At 45.8% G+C, this 24,210-nt stretch overlaps 1 protein-coding gene across 3 annotated transcripts in view; it reads right to left on the bottom strand.

Annotated features, from left to right (window-relative positions):
- The window catches only part of SPTBN1 (spectrin beta, non-erythrocytic 1), a 116,154-nt gene that overhangs the window by 42,793 nt on the left and 49,151 nt on the right, over nucleotides 1–24,210 (bottom strand). For all 3 annotated transcript variants that reach the window (XM_059840571.1, XM_059840572.1, XM_059840573.1), the window contains one exon: nucleotides 4,258–4,409. In XM_059840571.1, the coding sequence (XP_059696554.1) occupies nucleotides 4,258–4,409 (152 nt within the window). The remainder of the gene's footprint in view (nucleotides 1–4,257; nucleotides 4,410–24,210) is intronic.

The following is a 24,210-nucleotide window of genomic DNA, read 5'->3' on the forward strand; positions in this document are numbered from 1 at the left end:
TGGGAGGGGGGAAAATCAGAGCTTGTAAACTCCTCAGTCCTGGCCAGGGCATCACCACTCCCAGGCAGCAATGCTGCAATTTTTCCTCAAATTCCAGGGACAAAACAACTCCTTGCATCTTCCAGCCCATTTTCACCAGTATAATGGAAGCAGGTGCCAAACCCATGGTGGAAAAACCAATATCCTGGATCTGAGCTAGACACATGGCCCCAGTTCTATTTGCCTTTCAAAGGATTTTTCCTGCTTACTTCCCTCATGTTTCCTCTCTAGGATATTCACTCACAAGCTCAGATTTGAGCTGTGAGCTAGTCAGTAAATCTCCTCTAGAAGGAAGTGGCATTGCTTTTCTTTGGTCAGTAAATCGGATAAAGAGTAAGAAAGTAACAGAGACTGATTACAATTTTTTCTTCATAGGAAAAAAATAGTAATTAAAAAATCAGCTACACCAACATAACACAGTTATATGAAGGCCCAGTGCAAAAATGCAATGAATGTGTTATCAGCATGCAGAATTCTGCTGTAAAACCGAATAAAATGAAGGGAACTTTGTTGTGCAGATGAGGATTACAGCTGAATAGCCTATTCAGTGTGCACTGGGATGTCACCAAAGGTACTCAGCCAAACAACTAATTGCCATAATTTCCTTGTTTTCTGCAGTGAATGTAATTAAGTGGCCATGGAAATAGCTCAGGCAATATCCTTGCCCCAGCCTGCAATCAAGGTGAAGAGTTTTGGCCAGTGCCATGGTACAGTCCCTGGAAACACAGCCTGTGCCACAGGGGATGGTGGAGAGGGAAGCCATGCAGGAAGATGCCCTTTGGGACACACAAACCCTGAGGCCACCAGCTTCAGTCAGTCAGCCTGGGTCTGTTCTCCCGAGGCTGGGGAATGATGCAGGATCAACCCACAGCTCAACAAGAAGGAGAATTTCCAGGAGACTCCCTCTGCTTTGGAGTATAAAGGGCCCTCCAAAGAGGCCCAAATTGCAGCCTGTGCACACCCCATCCATCCCAAACACTGCCAGTGCAAAGAGCCACAGCTGGAGCAGAAGAAGCAGGAGAGAGCTGCATGGTTGGCTGAAGCCTCCCAGAGATTCCTCACTCAGCAGGGACAACCTGGGATGCAGCCTTTAGCTGGCACCATCAATCATTAGGAGTGTAGAAAGCTGGACCTAAGGCTTGGCTGAACCTTGCAAAACAAAGCACAGGGAGGAGGCAGTTCCAGGACAGGAGGGAAGGTGAAGGCCCAGCTGCACCCCCAGCTCCGGCCCACGGCTCCTCTCAGCCCATGGCCACACCTGGAGCCCTGGAGCAGCTTCCCAGGCCTGCTCACCTGCACAAGGATGTTCCCAAGGCTCAGGAATGACTGTGACTGTGGCCACTTCTCAGCAGCAGTGGCAGACCCCAGCCTGTCCCCTCTGCCTTAACACAGCCCTTCCCACTGCCTGAAGCAGTACCTGCACCACCTCTGTTGCCTCAAACTACTGAGCAGGAAAGGATTCAGAAAGCTTTTAGTGCTCTCAGAAGCTCCAGTGCCATGGTTACAGAGCCAAAACCATTCACCAGAGATGTTTTATGTAGAGGAAGAGGCGTCTGAGTCTGGTTTGTACAAGGTGTGGCTGTGCTTGCCACACTCCCCTGCATAGCCTCAGGATGAGGCACAGTGAGACATACCTTGCACATTTATTGGGCTAACACAGATCCAGACACTGAGGGGAGGGAAAGCAAGTACCAAACCCAGAGTCTTCACACACATGTTACAGGAAAACTGGTTCTACATCAAAACCCTTCCTCTTTTCCAAGTGAAAATGACAGAATTCACTACAGAAAATGTGCATAAGTGGTTTGACCTTTGAGCATCCAGGAACTGCAAGGAATTTACTAATCCTTAATTTGGTTAGGGAAGAAACTGAGCTAAATGCTTAATCTTAGGACAAAAACAATTCCCAGCTTTATTTTTCTGTTTGGGAGAAGCTGGTTAACAGTGTGTGCAAACCAAATTACAACTGTCCTTTCATGCTGGCTGGATTCTTTCCCACTGTGCTCAGTGAGAGCACTGCATGCTATCAGTTTCGTTCCAAACACTGCTGTGCAGAGGACATTATGCTGTAAGGTCTGGACTAAACACTAGGATTAGGAATCAAACTGAGCAGGGTCAGGAAGATGGAGGTGTTGCTGTTATTGGTTGCTCTCATTCTGAGTTTCTCTAACACACCTCCAAGGTCTGTGGGTTTTCATCAACAAAAATCACAATAAGTTTTGGAAAATGGAGGATTTGTGCAATCGAAGTGAGAGGGCAAAGAGCAGCCCTGCTTCCCTGACCGCCGTCCAAAATCCTGGACTCTGCTCCACAGGCTCCAGAATCTGAATCCCAGTTTCAAAAGAGAGGAAACAACTTCTGTTTATTCCACTGCACCACTAAATACACCATTTTTATGGGATACTGACCTATGCTGGCTTCTGCTTTCTTACCATTTGATGTTTCTTGGCGTGATTTTAAGCCTTCTGAATAAGACCTGCCTTCAAATTTCTCTGGGGTGCCATGGAGATGTCAGAATTTACCTAATGTTGACTAAAATAAATTCCAAAAACTGAAGAACATCAGCAAGTGGAGGCTGCATGGCAGTCCTCCTGGAATATTTTTGGTGTGTTTAAGATTCTCCTGGAATACTTTTGGTGTGTGTAATTGTCTCAAAGTTTAGTGCATTGCGTTTACTCTTGTTTGCAGAAGAAGGTGTGGTGGAATGCACTGTTCAAACAGAGCCTGCTGTCCTCCAGCCTCAGATAAGGAAGCTACAAAAAGAATGTGTGGTGGTGCAGACAGCTGCCAATGCCAGACACAATGATGCAAGTGCAGCTCCAGGAGGCTCCTGTCCTCTCCCCACCCCATAGCTGCCCCAGCCCTGTTTGCATTTTCCAAAACCTGGAGTGAAATATGGAAATGAACGGTGCAACCACAGTCATGGGACTGCTCTGAGCTTCCTATTTGCTGCTCAAAGTCAAATCTTGACAGGCAAACAGGCAGATTTAACCAGAGGTGACACAGCTGGTGTCTCAGCCCTCAAATAAAGGGGCATGTTGGTCTCAGCTATCCCTGTGTGAGGAATACCTGCCACCTGCAGTGTGGCTGAGGTGAGAGGTCTGGCAGAGACAGAGAGGTGCTCATGGCTAACTGCAGCTGGTGAACACCAGGATTTGTTACCCCATCCACACAGGCACTTGTGTGCACATCCCAGCTCCCTCACCCTCCCAAATGCACTCAGGCAGCTCCTCTCCTGTATCCCTACACACACAATACAGACACTACACTGGGCCATATGTTCCACTCATTAACCAGAGTCTTAAGCCACAGAGCTCCACTAATAGGAGAGCTTGATGACAAGTCATTACCCAGCCCCCTGCAGCCTTGGGTCTTAGCTAAAGACTGGTATTTCTTTGAAAAGATTGCTCCAAATTAGGCAGTTAAGAGCATCACCATCATTTAAGGAACTGAAGGAGAAGCTGATACCCAGCCATTTCCTGGCACCCAATTTTCCTCTTGTGCAGCAGCATTTTCCACTACAAGGACTTTCTTACTCACCACTCCTTGTGCTGGTAGCAAGGGGGTGCTCAGCACACCCAAAGAAAGAATCTGACCCATTTATTTATATTGATTTTAGATATTTCCCTTACCAAAGAAAGCCCAAACCTTATCTATCTGAGTAAAATCAAGTACACTCAGAGACATTCCTCAGCAGTGGGGTGTAACAAACACACCTCCAGCTCTCCAGCTGTTGTCCTACACAACCCTGGCATGCTCTGGGGAAGGGAGCAGGGATGTGCCAGGCCTGCACACCTGCATCACTGCAGGGTTTGTTAGCAGGGAAATGGGCCGCTGCCCACAGGGCCCAGGTGTCCCAGCATATCTAACTCACCACCACCAAGGGATCTAAGGGGGTCAGGAACATTTTGTACTCTGTGTCTGTCAGATTTGGGGGCAGGGAACTTGCTGCTGGAAGCACTCAGCATGTTACCAGCAAGGAACCTTTGAAGAAGACTTCCTTTGATTCCCACTGAAGCCACTAGGAAGGCATTTTAGTGGTGTCTGGATCCAGCTGAAGCAAGAGTTTTTTTTTTTTCCTTTAATATATAAAAAAGACATTTCCAGTGCTGAACCCTCAGCACCCAGATTTCCTATACTGAAGTTGAGACAAGGATTCACAAAACCCCACCCAAACCCAACCTAATCCCCCCTCAATGGATACTGATAAGCACTTACAAGTCTCTCTCCTGAAAGCACCTCCAGGAGCTTGATGAGCATCCTCCCATCTCGAAGGTCAGTGTACAGGTCTGTAATCCGGCAGGACACACGAGCCAAGTGGGAATTCACCCACTTGGTGAAGGTCTTCTTCTGAACTGCCTCACGTTCATCTGTGGGGAAAACAACAGAATGTTACTCAAAATAAATCACAGCTCATGTGAAATTGGGATGCTCAATCCTTTAAGATCAAATCAAAGGTATGGCTTGTCTTTTTGGGAGAATCATTGGTGAAATTAGGGCTTTTCATTGAAAACCCACCATTCTTCACCTGCTGAAATCACCTGCTCTGGAACACATACAAGTCTGCAACAGATTCCCCAAAACACCACCAGTCCTTTTGGATTAAGACAAATATGATAGAGAGCAGAGACCAAAGCTTCCCACTGACTTTTTCCCCTTCTCATGACAATATTTATTTGCAGATTCAACATTTGTAACTGTATTTACACAATATCAACATGAATTTTTCCATAACTGCATGCCTGAGGTAGACAAGCATGTATATCAAGCCATAGAAAAATAGATTCTTTCCACCTTCCCTTCCCAGGGTCTTTCACAACAGTTTATAGAGGAAAACATTGGCTGTGAGAGCTCTCCGACTGCACAGCCTCACTGCAGTCCACATTAATTCACAAACTCCTACCCAGCTCCAATCTGCCAAGCCCAGAGCTCTCAGACAGAAAACATTATACATCTCTGTGGTTACATTCTTCTGCCAAGGGCTTTGGATGAAGTCTTGTTAGCCAAAAGTCATTTCACTGAGCTGGGAAATACTACAGACCAAATTTGTCAAAACACAGGTGCTCTGACTCGGCCTCTGGAAGCCGCAGTTAGACAGATGAATGGAAGCTCTGCTTTCCCTGGCAGACAGGATTCCAAGCCTCCCATCAGTCTCTTAAGTTGTTGGCATGTACAGAAACAGGGCATGAAGACAGATCAATCCTAAACTGCAGCTCCCCCAGCTCTGAAAGCTCCAAGAATGTTGCTTAAAACACAGAGAACATTCCAGATGTGGCTGCCAGGGGTTTGGTGGATGCTGTCCTCCAAAAGAAGGATGTGCTCCCTTCCTGGCAGTGCAGCATGGTGGGGGCATGGTCCCAGCACATTCATAACCAGTCACTGCCTCCTGGACCCTGGGGACAGGAGCAAAAATCTGATCATGGTGATGTGGGATGACAAAGATGCTGAGTGTGAAGAGGACAGAAAGCTGGGGACCAAGTAAAATAAGAAAAGACAGTAAGAAGAGAAATCAGATAACAGAATGGTGGTGAGTGGGAGGGAGAGCAGACCTGCACTGAGTGGTGGTTTGCACAACTGCACAAACCCCACCCTAAGATTTCAGTTCCTCCCACTTATTTCTGAACTTGCTCTTCCTACCCATGTGGTTAGACATGACCAAATCTACTGCCCTGAAACTGCCTCGTTTTTGACAGCTTTTACCTACCTGCCAAGGTGTGAAATTACAAATGTGGCTTGGGAAAATGTCAAAGCTGGGGTTAGTGACAAAACAATGTGCTTTGGGTGAACTGACAGTTTGTATTTTTGTGTTTGCCCTTACTCTGTATGGAGCAGAGGGTCCCTGTGGTAGAGGAAGAGAACAGGAGATCAGAAGTAACTGCAGCCAGTGACTACTAGTTTAAATATATTTTTAATGAACTATTTATAGCAAGTGCCTGGGAATGCTGTATCTGCATGTCTGCTTGTCTAGTAATCCATGCCTTTACTTGAAGTATTTTTTTAAAATGAGTCACAGAAGAGAAACCTTGCAATAGTTGGTGCTTTTTAAAGAAAATTCCATCAGAAATTGTCTCCTTTCACCAGCTCATACAAGCTCCAGAACAGCTCAGCAAGTTTGTTTATTTAATCACTGTAGTCTCTACACAGAAGCACAGCATTCAGTGATCCCTGTGCTTACATTCATTCCAAAGAGAGATGCCAATGCACAGGACCATGAAAATATAGTTGGATATACAAAATATTATGTAAAACAAAAAGAACTATCAAATACCATCTTAAAGCCAGCCATTAAAAAATATTTGGTAAAAAATGATGGTTATCAATAATTCTCCCAATTTGGGGTCACAGTGAAAATAAAGAATGGGAAAAGAACATCCATGTGGCTTTAGTAAAAGGAGATGAAGAGTCAGGGCCCAATTTTCACCAGATGAAAGACACGATGTGGGAAATGCAGTGACACATCAAGTCATGTTGTGAAACCTTTGAAGCCATGCTATTAACTGACACCAGCTTGGGATCTTCTGGTGTTGAAAGCAAGTCAAGGAAGCCAACAGAGCAAGCAGCCCTTCCAGGACAGGGAAGACAGGTCCCTCCTGGGGACAGTGTCCATGTGGCTCTGAGGCTGTTTTCCCAAAAAGCTCTCCCACCCCAGCACTTTCAGTGGCCCCAAAGGAGGATAAAGTGCATTTTTCAGGTAGTGGGGACTCGGCGAAAAAACCCTGAGAAAGTTTGACTGACTTCTTGTCTTGAGTGTTGCCTCAGCATCCTGAAGCACAGTGAACTATCAGGGAGAGGATGGGAGTCCAGCCTGGCTGGGGGAGCTGATGGTGGCGCCCTTAGGAGTGTTTTCTTTACTCTAGAGTTCAAAGCCAGTTGCTGCCTCTCCCCTTCTGCCTTCCCGTTTCCTCAGCCTTTGGGCGGCCTCGATTTCCTGTTTACAGCGAGCGGCTGCAGGGCCCGCTCGGTTTCTCTGGCTCCCACCCCCGCCCCAGCTCTTGCCCGAGCTCCTCTCACCTGATCCCCACCCATCCTCTGTGGAACCGGCTCCTCCCTGCAGGCTCCGCCACTTCAAAATAGCGTGAAAGTCTCTGCCGGGACCACAGCTGTGCTGGTTCCAGCGCTAGCTGCTCGTGCTGAGCATACAGTCAGCTTTTCACGTGAGCTCCAGCAACTTCAGTGCTGGAGCCATTCATGGCTTTTCACTTTCTTTCCATCTCTGCTCTGATTTACAGCAAGCAGGGCCCAAAGCAGGAGAATCCCTGATTGTCTGGGTGCAGCCCCATGGGAAAACCCACACAAGGCACCACTCAAGGGCCAGGCCCCAGATGCCACTGCCAACTTTTGGGGACAACCAGCAACTTATGTCAGAAAAATGCCACTGAGAGACACAGCAGCTCTTTCAGGCTCCTAATGGGGCAGTCACCCAGGAAGGCCAGGCTTTATCCTGCTCTTGGCACAGGCAGAGCACAGCTCCAATTCCCCACTGACACTCTCAGCCAGAGAAGCCCCTGGAGGGAGAAGGCACAGCCCTTCTTACCCAGCACCACTTCACTCCTCTTGCACTCCCACAACGTGGGAAAGCAAACCAAGCCCATTTGGAAGCTGTTGTCACTGGGGTTGGTCATGTTAAAACCTCTCCTGATTATTTCTACATGGTGTTTCACAATGACAGTTTTTGCAATGCTTTTATCAACCCTTTCTAACTGATAAACTATTTTTGTGCACTAGGGTTTCAGGTTAAAACACACACAGAATTAAAACCAAGGAATTTTGGTTATATGTTTCAGATAAAGAAAGATAGGTACAGAAATGTGGTGCTTAGAGCCCTGGCAATTTGGTTAAGCAAACAACACAACTGTGACTCTCTTAATGTGCAAAAACCTCCACAGCAAGGGCCAGGTGCATCCATGAATAGTGACTCCAGGGATTTAACATCAGCCACGGGCCTTGAGTGCTATTTACAAACCTCATGTGATGGTTTTGACAAATGTCCTTCAAATTTTCAAAAATATAGTTATGGATTTTGGAGATTAATTAAAATGAGAGGATATGGGTGGAGCTCCAAGCGTCCTACAGCTTGTGAAAACATTTGTTTCCCAAGGGTAAAGAGAAATGAGCAACATGCAAAACATGCAGAGCAGGAAAACGGAAGCCGCTCTCCGAGCAGTATCAATAATAGAGAATCCAACTTATCTTGGAGCAACACTGGGAAGGAAATTTCCTTTATGCGGAAGGCCCCATGACAATGCTACCACCAGACAGGGCCTTGCAAACTCCAGCGCTGTGATTGTGATGCATCAAGGACTGACTTTGTTTAGGAGTTTAGTAAATAAACCAGAGCTGGTACACTGAAAGCATAAACTGAGCTGGACAGGATCACAAACAGGCATCTAACCCCTTCCTCGCTTGAGGGGAGACCATTCTTCCTCCACTAATTTGATGAGAAAAATCTGACAAAAATGCAGTCCACTTTCTGAAAGCCCAGAGCTCAGTTACTGAGTCCCCAGTGTGGGACAGTGAGAGGGGGGTCACATACACCACCCCTCTTGTCACACACTCAGCTCTGCTGGGTGAACTCAATAGGGCTGTGCCAGAAGAATGGTGAATTTGTTTTAATAACTGCCCTGGGAAAGGCAGGGCTGCAGGAGCTGGCTGAGAGCAGCCTGGTCCCCGTGACCCTGGGTACTCCCACATGCCAGCAGTCCTTCTGGGCCCCAGGGCCTTTGTGTGCAGCAGCACTGACCACAGCCATGGCAGAGGTTACCTCTTACCTGCCTGCTAAAACCAGACACCCTGATCGCTTCCATACCGGTCAAACCACATTTCCAGCACTCTGACCTTGAATCCCTTTCACATGGAGTGGTAAATCTGTTTAGGCCATGCTGCTGCCAGCCCTGCACAGGTAAAATGACTTTGGGTGTGTGACAGCTCCCACCAGCCCCTGGACAGGGGCAAAAGCCTCCACGCAGGAAAGGGGGTGCTCTCAAAGGAGCCCAAACAGTGAAACTGGAGCACAAAAAGGAGACCTGAAAGGAACAGTCTGGGACTGTCGCTGGGCTCTCAGCCCCTCGGGACAGCCCAGCCATCAGTGGCACCAGCAGCCTCCCTGCTGAGCCCAGCCCAAGGGCAGCTGCTCTTGGCACTGGCACTGTCCATGGATCCCTGCAATACCTCAAGCAAGACAAATTACACATGACTTTTAATCCCTAACTCCAAAAGCTCCATCTCCTGCAGGTTTCCATCTTATACTTCCATGCTGGAAGTAATTTCTCCAGCTTAAAATGATTATTTTTTTATTATATCATCCAGTGTGTGTCCTACATGAAGCACTGCAACATCCACTGACTCACAGATCAGCTGAGTGCTGTTCTAAGCACAGCATTTCTGCTGGTATCCGCTATCCACAGCTTCCCAGAATTTCCCAGATGATATCCTCATTTCACAGAGCTCAGGGAAAACAGAGCTTCCTTTCACAGGACAACATTCCCATTGCTGTTGGTGTTCAGGGTGCAAGATATTCACCCTATGCTTTCTCACAGATCCAAGGATGTGGAGTGAAATAGCCAGTAATATTCACAGCTTCACAAATTCCAGCTGTGCTTTGAGGCTTTTCAGTTGAGAAAGATTTGTGAGAGAAGGGCAGATCAGCTCCTGGGACCAGAATGTGGTGATCAAATAAGATTTTATCAGTAAACACAAACAGATGTGCTGTGATAACCTTCACTGTTTGCTGGAGTAAGCAAAGAGCGACAGAGAACATGAAATGGCTCTGACATGGGCCCAGCCTCTGATATTCCAGGCAGGCTTGAGTGGAACAACCTGGCCCTGAGGCAGGCAGAGCCCTCAGCAGGTCTGACACAGCTCCTTTGGTCACCACTCCAGCAGCACCCTGACAAACAGAGCTGGTGGCTCCTGCTCCTTAGATTCCCTGTCCAAACTGAGGGCTGTGTGCTCAGAGACAGCTGGGGACTGGCAGCAGCCCTGGGCTGTGCCTCAGGCTGGGGAAGGAGGCTGAGGCTGGGTTTGTGTGCTCCTCACAGCCCAGCCAGACCCCACCCTGGGGTGAGACCCCTGTGGGACTGCACTTGTGGGGTGTGTAGCTATGCAAAGCACTGAACTGATGCAGCACTAAATATAGCCCAGAGGGTAAAATGCACCTCAGTGTGTCCACTGAGGAGAGAAACATGTGGCTGGGGTAAACACTCCCGAAATGATGGCCTTTCCACATGGCCCTACACATGCTGTGTTCATCCTTGGGCATCAGGAAGCCCAGAGAACAATGCACAAGCATGCACAGCCAGGCACAGATAGTCTAAATGGAAATATATTGGAATTGACCTATGGGGAAGAAAATGAAGGAAGGAGGAAAGATGACTATTAGCTATCAGTAGAGAAAATGAAATTTTCTCCTAACATTCAAGTTTCTTTTAATATTTAGGTGTCATATAGCAATAAACTGAGCAGTGGATACTGCTTTTCACCAGCTGCAGATGACAGGTTAAGACTGAAAATTTGGATTGATAAAAATGAAAGAAACAGAGTTTAATGTAGAAAACACAAGTCCATAGTACACACATGCAGGAACAAGGAAAAAACCTGCAAACAAAACCTGCAGGAAGTCAAATTTACACATGACACACAGTGAACATGATCCACGTGGGTCCTGTGCTTACAAAAATGCATCTCCTTCACTTTAATCTTGCTGACAGTTTACCATGGAGGAATGGGAGTGGAGCAGCTGATCATTCTCATGCAAATAGATGCATTTGTTAATGGTTATTTTATGGCACAAAGTGATCTGTGGAGTGATTTCCAATCCAAACCGGTGAGATCACACCAGAGCTTTTACATGCTCCAGCATGACTTACACAAGAACTTGAATGCAAATGTTAAAGATGACAAAGCAATGAAGGGATTTTGTTTGTGCTGTGTTTAGCTGGTGATTTCATTAGGAGCAAAATCTTTGCTGCTTTCCCGACTCTGCTGCATGGAGACAATTGTGGAGAAATCAGGGGTGTGTTCAGCAATCCTTTTGCTTTTACTAGGAAGCACCAACCAGCTGCTAAATCCTATTAAATATCTACCCTTCCCTAATAAACAGCATGTGACCACTTTCACTGCTGAAAATCCTCTGGAAAAGAAAAAAGGGAAAGCTACAGAATGCAGCATGTGGAACAAACAATTCTGCTGCTTTCTCTCTTTGATGGCACTAAACCTCCTCCAATGGCATGATGCACAGAACAATGTCCAGGAGCCAGCCAAGCATTGCAGGGTGTGGAGGGGCAGGTCCCTTCAAGGTCTTTATTTTTACACAGAGCTTATGGCATTTTGGTGTCAGCAGCACAAAAATGAACCTTCCACAAGCCAGATGCAGATTCATGTACAGGAATGATTATGTTCATCTCCAAAAAGTTATTGTAAAGCCTCCCACAGCAGATAAACATAAAAGTCATCTGGGCTTAACAGATTAAACTGGTGGAAGAACTCAGCTTTTGATTTATAGTTTTTGTTTCAGTTCAGAAGATAAGATGACATATTTAAGCAGATTTAGAGCAGCAGGTGCCCAGCTCTCCCTGCATTGGTGATGGCTGTGTGAACTGCTGGTTTAGCTTCAGGGGACTGGAATACAAACCAGTGTAACCATCTCCCACAACATGCCCAGCTCCCTCTGTGGAGAGCACCCATCACAGGGCCCATTACAGCAACAGCAGCCAGTCAGCTGCTCTTCTGGTTCTCCAGGAACCCCAACAACTGCTGGTTCTTCTGTATGAAATGCAAAGAAGCTACAGAAACACCACCTTTAGTGGGTAATTCAAATGATTTAACACTTCTGGGGGCTGCTCTTGGAAATGCCTACACACACCTTCAACTACCACCACGTGACAGCTGAACAAAATGATCACAAGGACCAAGGCCTGAATCCCAAACTGTTTCACAGAATCACAGACTTGAGTTGACAGAATCTTAAATATCATCCAGTTCCACCCTTCTGCCATGGGCCAGGACACCTTACACAAGGCAAGGTTGCTCAGAGCTCCATCCAGCCCAGCCTTAAACATTTCCAGGGATGGGGCAGCCACAGCTGCTCTGGGCAATGTGTTCCAGGGCATCACCACCCTCATAGGGAAGAATTTCCTCCCAATATCCCATCTAACCCTTCCCTCTGTCAGTGTGAAGCCATTCCCCCTTATCCTGTCACTCCAGACTCTTGTAAATAGTCTCTCTCCATCTTTCTTGTACCTTCTTCAGGCACTGTCAGGCCACACTCAGGTCACTCTGAAGCTTCTTTTCCTCAGGCTGAACAAGCCCAATTCTCTCAGCCTTTCCCAAAGCAGAGGTGCTCCCTCTCTCTAACCATCTTGGTGGCCTCCTCTGGGCCTCTCTTCCTCCTTTCTGAACAAAGATGTTACAAAGCCATATCTACAGCAAAATAGCAGAAGTACAGATGAATACAGGAGCATTTTGGCCTCATGACGTGCAGTGTTCAAATGGGCCTCCTTTAAAAAGCAGCATGGAAAATGTCTCAGTGCTGTTGGCATTTTACACAAAAGGACTCAAACCCCTCATGGCCCATTTGATGTCAGTGCTTGTTGCCACTTTTCCCTTCTGCGTAAGAAACAAATCACTTCATCAAAAGGAGCATGGAAAAAAGCATCTGCCTGTCCCAGGACACTGACTGCAAAATTCCCACAGAAGAACAATGAGAACCTGAGGTCACTGCACTGTTTCAAGCACACACAGACTTGGGGGGTCTTGGCAGTTTCCTTTAAAACACATTATATGCATAATGCAGGGAAGTGCCAGGGGATTTTTGAGGGGGACAAAAGCATTTTTCTTTAAATATCCAAACCACTCTCTGACTGACAGTGTTGAATGAGTATGAGAGCAAGGCTTGGCATGGGCAGGAAACATGCCAGGTCCTTCCCTACATCAGATCCATCTTATTTCTCTCTGTGTTTACCAAACCCAGCAGAATGAGAGTTTTTACAGTGGATTCCCACTTGTCTATGGGAAGGAAAGCAAGGGTAGGAAGAAGGAGCTGGGAGGTTTTATTATTTCTGTTGTTCTCTTTTCCTTTCAGCATTCCTCCCTCTTCTCAGCACTGCAGAAAATGCAGCTGCTCTCACACAAGACTACTGGCACCGCAATTCCTACTGGTCCTGTGTGCCCAGCCTGGGAGCCTCGTTAGCCAGGGATTTGGAAATACAGAATTGGAAGTGACATTAAGCAGAGATGAGTCACAGAGAGATGAGCATCAGGACTCAGCACTCCCCAGGACAGCAAGGTGCATGGTGAATCCCACCTTTTCCAGAGCATACCCTGCACGGAGGGTGACCACTTCCAGTGGCACATGTCACCCTGGAGGGAGGAGACCTGCCAGGATGCAAGGCTGGGGGGAACCAAGCAAGGGCAATCCCAATGGGATATCCAGAAGAAATCTGTCCCTGTGAGGGTGCTGGGACACTACCTCCCCCACAGGCTGTGGGAAGTCCATCCTTAGGAAGATTCAGAACTCAGGAGGACAAATCCCTAAGCATGGGAGTTGCCCCTGCCTTGAGCAGGTGTGCTGGACCAAATAAACTCCTCCTCCAACCTTAAGTATCCTGTGATTCTATAAATTCCAGCAAGCTTAAACAAGAATAGGCCAGAAGAGTGCACTGCCAGTATTCCTATGGAATCCCACTGAGGGATTTCAGAGGGCTGTGGGATCTCTTCTTTCATCTGAGGCACAAGTTGAGACATTACATGGAGAGCAAAGTCAAAGCTGTGGAATATTTTGACCATGTTTCTATAAAAACTCACTGCAATCAGAATGAAGAATAGATGAAAGAAAGCCAGACCTTTGTTGGTTTCATGTTTAAATCTAATTTCACCTTAATGACAGAGAAGCATGAATAGAAAATAAAGAAATCTACAATGACTACATTTAATCCTTTCAAAATATTAAATCTCTGTGCTAAGAGATGTTATCATTATAATTAATTGCTGCTAAATTATAATTTTCATTATCACAGAAATATTCTAAATGGAAGAACATGTATTTAAATAACCACTGCATTGATCAGGGATTAATAAGAGCTGAATTCATAGCCTTGCTGAACAATGTGTTTAGTTCCTGCAGTTTCCATGGCTACACAATAATTTACTGCTGTTAACTGTGTGCCACATTGTACAGTCAGGTGCACTACACTGTGCTGACAGGATGCTGAATAAAAGCAGCAGCACCATAGGTAAGCCAGACCACAGCTCAGCAAACTAAATCCCAAAGGTGGAGACTGAATGAGTAACAGCAACAAAAATACTCTAGGATACAATAAAAATCACTTGTATAACTGAAGCAACCTTGATATTTATAAAATGCCTTTATTTCTAAAAAGAGAGATTTAAAAATGCATTTATTTTAATGAGATTTGATACAAACTGCTAATAAGAAGCATTAGAGAAAAAAATCCCTAATCTTCTCTGGCCCTAATCTGCAAACCCATCATGCAAAGCTCCCAAGAAAGTCCTGGAGTTGGTCTTTTGAGATTGGCAGAACTGGCACCTTCACCTGTTTTCTTGCTAAAAAGCTCCAGAAAACTGAACCATAATCTCAACTTGAACACACATTCCAGCTTGTCACTCTGTATAGTAAAGGAGTCCTTTAAGAAATCCATGTGGCAATTAAAGAAATAACAATAATAAGAAATCTTTCTTTCCATGCCACACCTACTTTATTGGGACTTCTGAGGCACAAACAAGTTGCACTTGCATTCTAGTTCCTCACCTCAAAATTTTCTTACCTGCCTGTTTGATTCCAAGCCAAAGGTCATTTACTGATCTGCTTTTGTGGGACAATGTGACATGTTTAAGCAAAATCATTTTAGCCTTTGGAATTATGCAAGAGTGGGGAAAAGAGATCCCTTTCCAGCACAGTATTTCCTGCCCAGGTAATAACTTTCAAAGCAGTACCAGAAAAAACCCCTTTGTCTGAAACCCTCTAAAGTCTCTCTGAGATTTAAAAGGTGATGCAAATTTGAAGAAATTAGGGTAAAATTATACTTTTAATACCTTAAATGTGTATCTTCATCCAGAAACATCACTTGTTTCTTGTTTTTCTAGTCTTAAAAGTGGACCTGTGAGTTGTACTGACTGTTCAAGGCCTTGACTGCAGCAATTGGAAGGCCCTACATAGGTACAAAGGTGTGGCTCCTGTGGAAGGGGTCCAGGAGAGCTCCCAAGTATCTGCCTTCACTTTCTTTCATTTTTAGCACAATGAGGAAATGATAAAAGCACTCAAAGACTCCTGATCACAGTCATTTCACTGATGCCTCCTCAGCCATGGTGCACATCGTCTCCATATTCTGGGCTTTTCCCCCTCAAAATGTGAATTGGTGATGTGGTATATTTTTTAAAAACCCCAAAAACCAGAATAAAGCCCCAAACAGACTATGAGGTAATGGCAATAAATAAAGGAAAAGCAACTTCTGAAAGTTCAGTGTCTCATTAACACTCCCAGTTGTCTGTTAGTGTAACAGCAACATCATTAGAACATAGTTCAGGTACTGGTTAAGCACAGAACTGTTGCACTTTTGCACAGATTATTTGTGTTTGCAGCCATCTTACACCTCCAAATCACACAGACACAGGGTGCACAGGCATGAGAATGCACTGTGGCACCTCACACTCATTTGTATGTTCCTGAAGCCTCAGTCACAACTCATTGGTTTTCAGATCTCCAAATTTACACACATTTCACACATTTCAGCCCGACTCAGATACACCAGATGTTTATGCAAAAGGAAGAGTCCCATGAACACACTCCTGAATGTGAAGGCCACGGTGACCTGCACCTGATGCCAGGGAAATGTTTCTAAACTTGGCAACAGGAGCTAAACCAGAAGGAAGAGCTGAGTTGTGGAGCACCGAAAACAAAAGGTGTTCTGGCATTAGGTGGCTCACACAGGGACACCTGAAACCTGCCAGGAACTGGATAGGATGGGCCACGTTCACAAGGCTGGAGGAGAGGGAAAGGACAGCCACAAATCCAGCACCCTGAAATGGGCACTGCAAAGATCACACCACCCTGCCCAGCCATTTCATTCAGGTAAAACAGGGGGAAGTCCCCTTGGAGCTGCTGTTTTATTCCAAGCTGATCCCAGCCCTGCCATAGCCAGCGTGGGGAGCAGCTCTGCTGGCGCCAGGGCAGAGCTCCAATCCATCCTTGAGGGGGATGGCACTGCCAGGACGTGCTGCATGGTTAAAGGGTTTACATATTAGGTGTCCTTAAGTGTTGTCTGCTCTCCAGGACAACTTGTGACTGCTTTTATTTAGGAAAAAGTATGTGCAGTGAGGAATTAGCTGGAACACGGCTGGCGCCAGGCGCTGAGGACACAGGAGCATCTCTCAAGTGGCACAGAGCATCATTAGCATCAGTGTGCTGGCAAACACCAGGGCAAGTCAACTGCTAAGAGCAAAGGCTCCAGTAAATAAGGTTTATATCACGGGAATTTTATTATATAACCTATCAGACATATTTATTTTGGAGGAGAGCCAGAGAGAGAAGCATTTAGTAATACATCAGCAGCAGGGGATCTATGGAAAAAATGTTCCATAACTTCCACATCTCACCCTGTGAGTTCCTCTCATAAGGACCGAGACCACAGCTAAGAGCAACAGGTCCAGATACAACCAGCACTTAATCTGCTGTTAAAGGCTGACAGACTATCAGGGCACCTGCACAAGTGACAGTGGCCAGGATGTCACCAAGGGAACAATAGGGAGACAGTCTGCAGGGCCTGCCAGTTTTCTGAAGAGACTTCCTTGAGCTAGAAGTGGCACACTCTGTTCCTGATCCCAGGGGAGGCCGTGAGGATGAAACTCACCTTACAGCCCACAGGGTGAACAAAGAGACAGGGAGGGAGAACACGAGACACTCAGCACTCAAAGGTGAAGGTAACCCAAATTACTGAACTTCCCGTGACGAGGATAGCAGAAAGGTCAGGAGTTCAGAACACCACCAATATTTGATGTTTCCAGACACCTCCCCTATTTATTCAGAGCCTGCCTTAAGTGCCATTCCGTAATGGCTCTTACTCATATCAGCCTGCAATCACAGTACAGTCACATCTGTGATTTCACAGCAGTCTCTCCCATTTTATTGCCAGGCAATCTGAGCTGGCAGAGGAACACACCCTGAAAAAAGCAGCCGTTGCACTATCCAGGTCTAGCTTCCCTCCAAATAACCGTGGAAAGATACTAAAGTAGATGTAGAATTAATTATTACCCAAAGCAAACGGTAGTTAGTTGACTACAGATGGGATGGTCAGGTTTTCACTTCTCTTTTTTCCTGGAACCAAATCATATTGCCAAAAACTGGAAACACTTCCTGGACAAAAAGAGCATTAAAAACTGGGCTTTGGAGGCTTTTTGAAAGGAGAAGGTAGAACCTAATATATGGTATTTGCATGGAGGAGCTGAAACCAAGGGGGAGCTCTTATTTGAGAAAAATGTAAGAAGAGGAGTAGATTTGAGAGAAAAAAAAATCCCTCAGCACGCAGTTGTTTGTGCAGTTTGTTTTAATGGGGCTGCATTGGTTTATACTATCTGAGAAGTGGGTGCTGCATATGAGCCGATTTTCTGCAGTTTGCCAAGCCATTAAATGAAATTTAGGTATCTTTATTAAACCACAGGGGTTTCATTCCAAGAAAAATCTGGGCAGCCAGCATTTATTCTGTTCAGATAAACTCTTAAATCTCTTTGTAACCACATGTTGTTTTGTTTAATCTTTGAAGGCATAAGGTCACCCTTTGCTTGTGATTAGAGTACTGTGGTCACACAGATCATGTTTGTACCTTGCCACTGCACTTTTTCCACTGACCCTTTGGCGAGCACTTCTCCAACTCCTCAACCTGAAAATAGTCGCAACAGAACTAAAACAGGCAAGAGAACTTAAAGCCACTAGTCTCAAAACCAAACCAATCCTAAGAAGCACATGCCCGGCCATTTTGGCAATATTGTAGGCAGAGATGTTTGAAGACTCTGCAAGGACACCAAATATGCTTTCTGTACAAAGCCATTTGGGATGATACTGCTCTTTTTTGCTAATATAAATAATACATAAGAATCATATTTGTGACCTCCTCCCCAAACAGTTTAGCTAAAATCAGTGCAGGATTGTGCATGCTACTGATTCCCACCAAAGAGCAAACTGACCCTCTCCAGTGTCACTTTGTCATGTATGTGTAGCTGGGCTTGTCCTTTCAAGTTCCAGCTTACATTTTTATGAACAAATCAAACTTGACTGAACAGAGGATTATCAGCACTTCCAGTTATCCCATGAAAAGGCCACTTGGTAATGCCAGCTCTTTCACAAGGCCTTTGAAAAGGCAGGAGCGTGGCCCCCAGACCATGTCCCAGTGGCTGCCTGCGTGTCTGCCGGGCTGTGCTGTTCCCTGCACACTGAAGGGCCTTTCTCTGTAAGCTCCTTTCTAGGGAACAGTGGGGCATTGAGCAGGGCTACAAGCCTGGTTAATATTAGTTTGGCTACAGTAGTGCTCTCCCAACAAAGGAGGCTCTCAGCCCGGGATACCCTCGCTCCAGCAGCAAGTGCACAAGGGCTTTTGTGTGAGCGTGGGCTCTCCCAGCCACTGCGACCTCGGGCTCCGCATCACAAGTCACAAGCACGAGTGCTCCCCATCCCTCTGGGCCTTTCCCATCCCTCTGGGCCTTCCTCCTCTGACAGAAATGTCAGGACTCAGCTTGATGCATTTTCAGGAGCAGGGAGCAGTTTTGGGCTCACGTGCTCTCCTTAATTGCACGAGGCTCCCCGTGTGGACAGGAGGGCCACAGTGACTCTGGGTCCCAACAGGGACATGTTGGAGGCACAGCTGGGAGTGAGGTCCTGCTCTCCCAGCACCCCTGTGCTCATCAGGTTCTGCTCTGCTTCTGCACTACAACAGCCACCACCTTGGTCCTGCTGCGCTGAATTTCAGAGCTGCTGAAATGCTGAGTAATCCACCAGCTTCTAACTCTCTCCACAAATGACCCTTTACTTTAAAAGGACTCGTTTTGAGTGGGAGGGGAGTTGTTTACTAATACTTATTAAACAACTTTAATCTTTGATGAAACGTCACTTCACTCGGACAATCACACTGGGATAAAGGTCATTACCTGCCAGGCCCAGATACAAACATCCAAATGGAATTTCAGATTTGATTTCTTCTGGGAAGAGCAAAGCAGATTCTCGACCACCTTATTTATGATATTCTACCTCCTCTGCCACAGCTTTGAAAGTCAACAGAGACTTATTTCCAATATTTGGTATAAGAGTTTTCCCAAACCCATCTATTCAATGAAGATAATTCATTTTCACATGAGGAAAAGATGTCATTGTCATACCCTGCTACTTAATAGCTGATACTTAATACTTCTCAATTCAACTTAAACAGGAACAAAAAGACCTTCTGAGCTGTTAGTAATAAAATACTCATGAAATTCAGACTCTGAACAGAAGGGGTGCAGTTACCAAACCACACACCCTGTGCTGGGATCTCACAGAAGAGGAGTTTAGTAGAGGGAAGAGAGAATGGAGATTTTGTAAATCACATAATTAAATTTTCTTCACCATTTCTACTAAGCTTAGATAGCAGCTCATCACTTTAACAGTCAAAGCATGCACCCAACAGAAAACAGTGAGATGAAAGAAACTAAGGAAAAAGGAAATCCCAAACCCAAATTAGGAAAGAGCTCAGCAATGGAAGACAACCATTGTTCTGTTGTTTTATCACCACTTTCATCTCTGTCGTAGGCTTGTTTTATTGCCCCACTTTCCACACAACTTAATGGCAAAACCCACAGTCCATTTGAATAGGGCTTTTGGATAGGAAAAATATTTGGGATAGGAGCCTGTACTCCCAGGTGATTACAACATGCCCATGAAACATTGGGATGGTCTGTGACAGGGAGCTTCTTGGACACATGGAATGCAGAAACACCCAGGGGCTGATTCCTGTGCTGCATTCCCAGATCCATGAGCTGTGGAGATTTACACCAGTTGAGCACCACACAAATCTTTTTGCTCTGGCTACATATCTCCTGCAGGGTATTCAAAACACCCCTCTGTCCCATGTGAAAATATCTGCTTACAAGCTTTGTTTACTTCATTTCACAATGAGCCACAAAAAGTGCTCCAGAACTGCCCTTTTTAAAACAAAATTAGACTAGAGCACCTAGAGATTTCTGATTGTTTTTAAATCAAGTTCCTTACACAGTTAAAAAACTAAATGTTACAAGCATACTCTAAATGAAAATTGAAGAGAACAGACTACAAAAAACCTGAGCCAACAGCTCAGAGTTGTAAATGTTCACAGTTATTTCAGCGAGAAGCCAAATCCAATTTAAATGTTTACTTTCAACCTGTATCAACACCGACCACATGAGCAGAAATACCTTACCCTTAGCTCCTTTAATTTGTCTTCTCTATCTCCACAAGTACCAAAACCCATGACCAGAAAAAAGCAAATTTCTGCCCAAAAACTGAGTCAGGATTTGGATATGTTTGAAGGGATCTTTACACTGGAAGGAATAAGGGCCCATCTATCACAGAAATGCACATTTAAGTAATTTTGGGATCCCTTTAAAACTCCTTGCAAATCTGACAGGACTTCCAGCCATGCAGCTTGTGCTCAGGTGTTCACCCAAACCAAAAGACTCAAGTGTGCTGTGACACATTCAGGCTTTGGAGCATTGCAGACACCAGAAAATCAAGCAAAATTTGCCACACAAACAGGAATTTCCACCTTTGGTGGATCTGAGAACATGGGAGGGGGGGAAGGGGGTAAACCAAAAATCCATGTAATCCAGACACATTTCATCCAGAATGAAATTCAGCCTCCCTGCATTTCAGCTTTAACAGAAATTACCATGACAAGAAATGCCAGTGACCCATTTGGTAGACAAAGTAGGGTGTCCCAGGTCAGTAATCAGCGCCTGGAGCTATGCAGGTCACTGCTCCCAGGAGACTCAAAGCCTTCCCAAGGTAAATCAGGAAGGGACTGCTGAAACTGGCTGCTCAAAGGGCACCCCCGGGAGGAACTCCAAGGATCCTGGTGTCACAGAGGGCATCTCTGCCTTTGTGCAGGACAGCACTGCAACTCCTGCAAACTGCTCTGTCGGCAGCAGGAGCTCCCTGTTTAACCTTGAGCATAGACAGGGATTTGGGGGAAGATTTTCTTGCAGCAAAAGCTGTGGGAAAGCCCTGCTTGAGAACACAAAACCAAGAAAATCTTCCTGCTGTCCTTCAGCATGGATGGGAACCAACCTACACATATATTCATACTTGATCAAGCTGATTACCAGTGACCACTTAAAAATTGAAGTGGTGTGTGTCTCTTTTTATGCCAAACCTCCTTGGGTCATTGCAGATCAAAGGACTCCAAGCCAAGGAGCTCCTCTGCTGAAAGGCTCTTTTATCAGAGCGAGGGGCTTTGCCCCAAACACCCGAAATAAAGTAGCATTGCCTTTCCTGGTGCAGGTAGTGCTGTGCAGCCACAGTCAGCTTTGTATCCCCGTGAAACAGAGTTTCGAACTGATCTTAAACACCTCTGATGAGAAAGGCAGCTCACCTTTCCTACAGCTTATTCCAACATCCAGTTTTTCAAACATACTATTTCTAACATGGCATGCAGCCTGAGCACCAAAACACACCAGGCTCCCACTAAAATGCTCGGTGTCCAGCCTGAAACGCAGCATTACAAAAATGCCCAAACCTGAAATGTCCCACACAGCAGGACACGCGGCAGAGCTCCTTTGAAAGCTGGCTTTCCTCCGGCACTTATCAGGAGTGCCGATCTAGCTCACCCCCATCCCCCAAGATTTCACATTTGTAATTACCACTGGAAATCTCACACCTCGGGCACAGCCCCGGAGCTGAGACCCAACTTTCCAAAGACAGGGCAGGAGCTGATAGAGTCATCAAGCTCCCGAATGCCAGAGATGTTAATAAATACCACTGTCCTGCTAACCGGGTGGGAAGGAGCTCTGGAGCAGTGATGATAGCTGCTTCCCCGTGCACCCTTCCCGCTGGAAGGTGATACAGCTGCAGGGATCTCCTTCCAAATTCCTGACTTGCGTTAACCTCTTCCTGCCAGCTCCTACACCCGTGCCCAGCCACTCCACAGGATCCTGCCACATTACCATAGCACGGGTGTCAGCCTTCGTTTTATAACAACAACAGCACATCTGGTTTGATTTGCCTTTAATTCCTCAATGTAGCAGGACAAACTCTCCACTGACAGAACCTGCACAAGCTCCATGGCAACGTGTTTCCCACAAACAAGTTTTGGGGTTCTGTCTTTACTTGCAGCGAGCAACTGCAGCCGTGCAACCTGATCCCTCTCTACTGCACAAGTGGCCATGAGAACCAAAACTCCACGCCTAGCTTTAAGATGATAGCAACCACTGATAGTATCGCTCACTTATCATTCCAGGACCAGGTGAACTAAGCATAATAGGAACTTACTGAAACTTAATAAAGGAAACACATCTTGCTAAAGCGTTTTTCTCCCCACACCTTCTCACGGGCACTCTCAAGTATGCTTAACTCCTGGATTATTGACACTGGCCTTCAGGGCTACTTTTGACACAGAGAGAGTCTTGATTCACTCCTAGCAATGGCTTCTGCCACATCCTGCTTCTCTTTGGCCCATCAAGGCAAATGGGAGCTGGGATCCCCTGCCAGGTGACCCTTCCAGATGCAGAAGGGGCCGGTCTGGTCCCTTCAGTGCAGTCCCACAACCTGCACTGGGTTTCACGCCCCAGCGGGACTGGGCTGGAAAATCTGCATTAATCACCCCACAACCATCATCAAGTTTCCTTACAATCATCACTTCAAGGCATTTAAAAGAGGTGGAACATAGGAGTGCCAAGGGAATCATGTATGGTGTGAATTTGCTTAGTCCACAGCATTCTGGGGCAGAATTAGGCTGGCTCCTCTCTTCATGTGGAGCTGGCAGTGTCAAACCTCATGTATTGTCTATCTTAGGAAAGAGGAGATCAGAGAGAGTTGTCTTCTACCCATTGCTGGTTCAGACTTCTCTTTCTACAGGGCCTGAGCACTTGCTCTGTATTATTTTAGACAAAACAATATACTGCCAAGTGCTTTTTTTTGAAGAAAACTCAATATTCACTAGATCTAAACAGTACCTTGCAATGATCTAGTGCAAAGTTGGGGATTCACATGGTAACTGTAGGAACTGTGAAGAAAAGAGGGGTAAATTCAGTGTGTGAAGGACATGAGCAGAAGTTACAGTAATCTTTGTGGTGCTGATGCTGGTGCTGCTCCAGAGAGCCCTCCTACCCAGAGCAGGAGGGGTGACACAATTATCAAGGAGTATGTGATTATTTGAAATGCATCTGCTCTTACTTGTTTGTACACCTCCATTGTGAAAGAGGTAAAACTGGTGATAAATCTCTAATTTAAAAAAATTACATATATTCAGCTCATCTGCACTGGGCTTGAGCCTTGCCCAGGGCCACAGAACACTCCGTGTTCCCACCAGAGCCTTCCAGCAGGAATGCCCTGAAAATCTTACAACTCCAAAACAATGGCTTTGTAGACATTCTTCAAGCAAAGAGCCACTAATCTGAGGAAAGACCTCTTCTGTGTCAGCAGAGTTAAGCCACTCCCTTTCCATCACACACGGTATTTTCTATGGTTATTTAGCATTTCATGGAGTATCTGGTGCATAATTTACAACATTGCCTGCACCTATCCTATGCTCCACCCTGAACAAGATCACTGGCAGCACTCATTTTCAAGCCTGTGATGTGAATAAACAGCCACAGGAAGGTCTGCTGCAAAACTGCACAGAATTTACTGCACTTTATCTCTTCTGCTGGAGGAAATTGCAGTACTTTAGGGAGAGCACTGCATCTTTTTTTAACCTTTTTAAGTCAGCTCAGTGCATTCCACTGAAGGGAAAACTCACTTTCTGTGCTTTCAACAATGCAGTCTGCTTTCCTCTTTCAGTGTGATGTAAACACACAGATAATGGATTCCTGAAGCAGTGACCCTGAAAATGATAAAATCTGCCTTCTTTAGACTGCTAACTAAACCAGCAAAGAAAGAGGCATGAGCCAGGTTTTTCTTCATGCCACAAACTTAGTTCTTTCCAACACAAGTACCACAGCCTA

The sequence above is a fragment of the Haemorhous mexicanus genome, chromosome 3 (assembly GCF_027477595.1).
Source record: "Haemorhous mexicanus isolate bHaeMex1 chromosome 3, bHaeMex1.pri, whole genome shotgun sequence".
NCBI classification, from domain to species: domain Eukaryota; kingdom Metazoa; phylum Chordata; class Aves; order Passeriformes; family Fringillidae; genus Haemorhous; species Haemorhous mexicanus.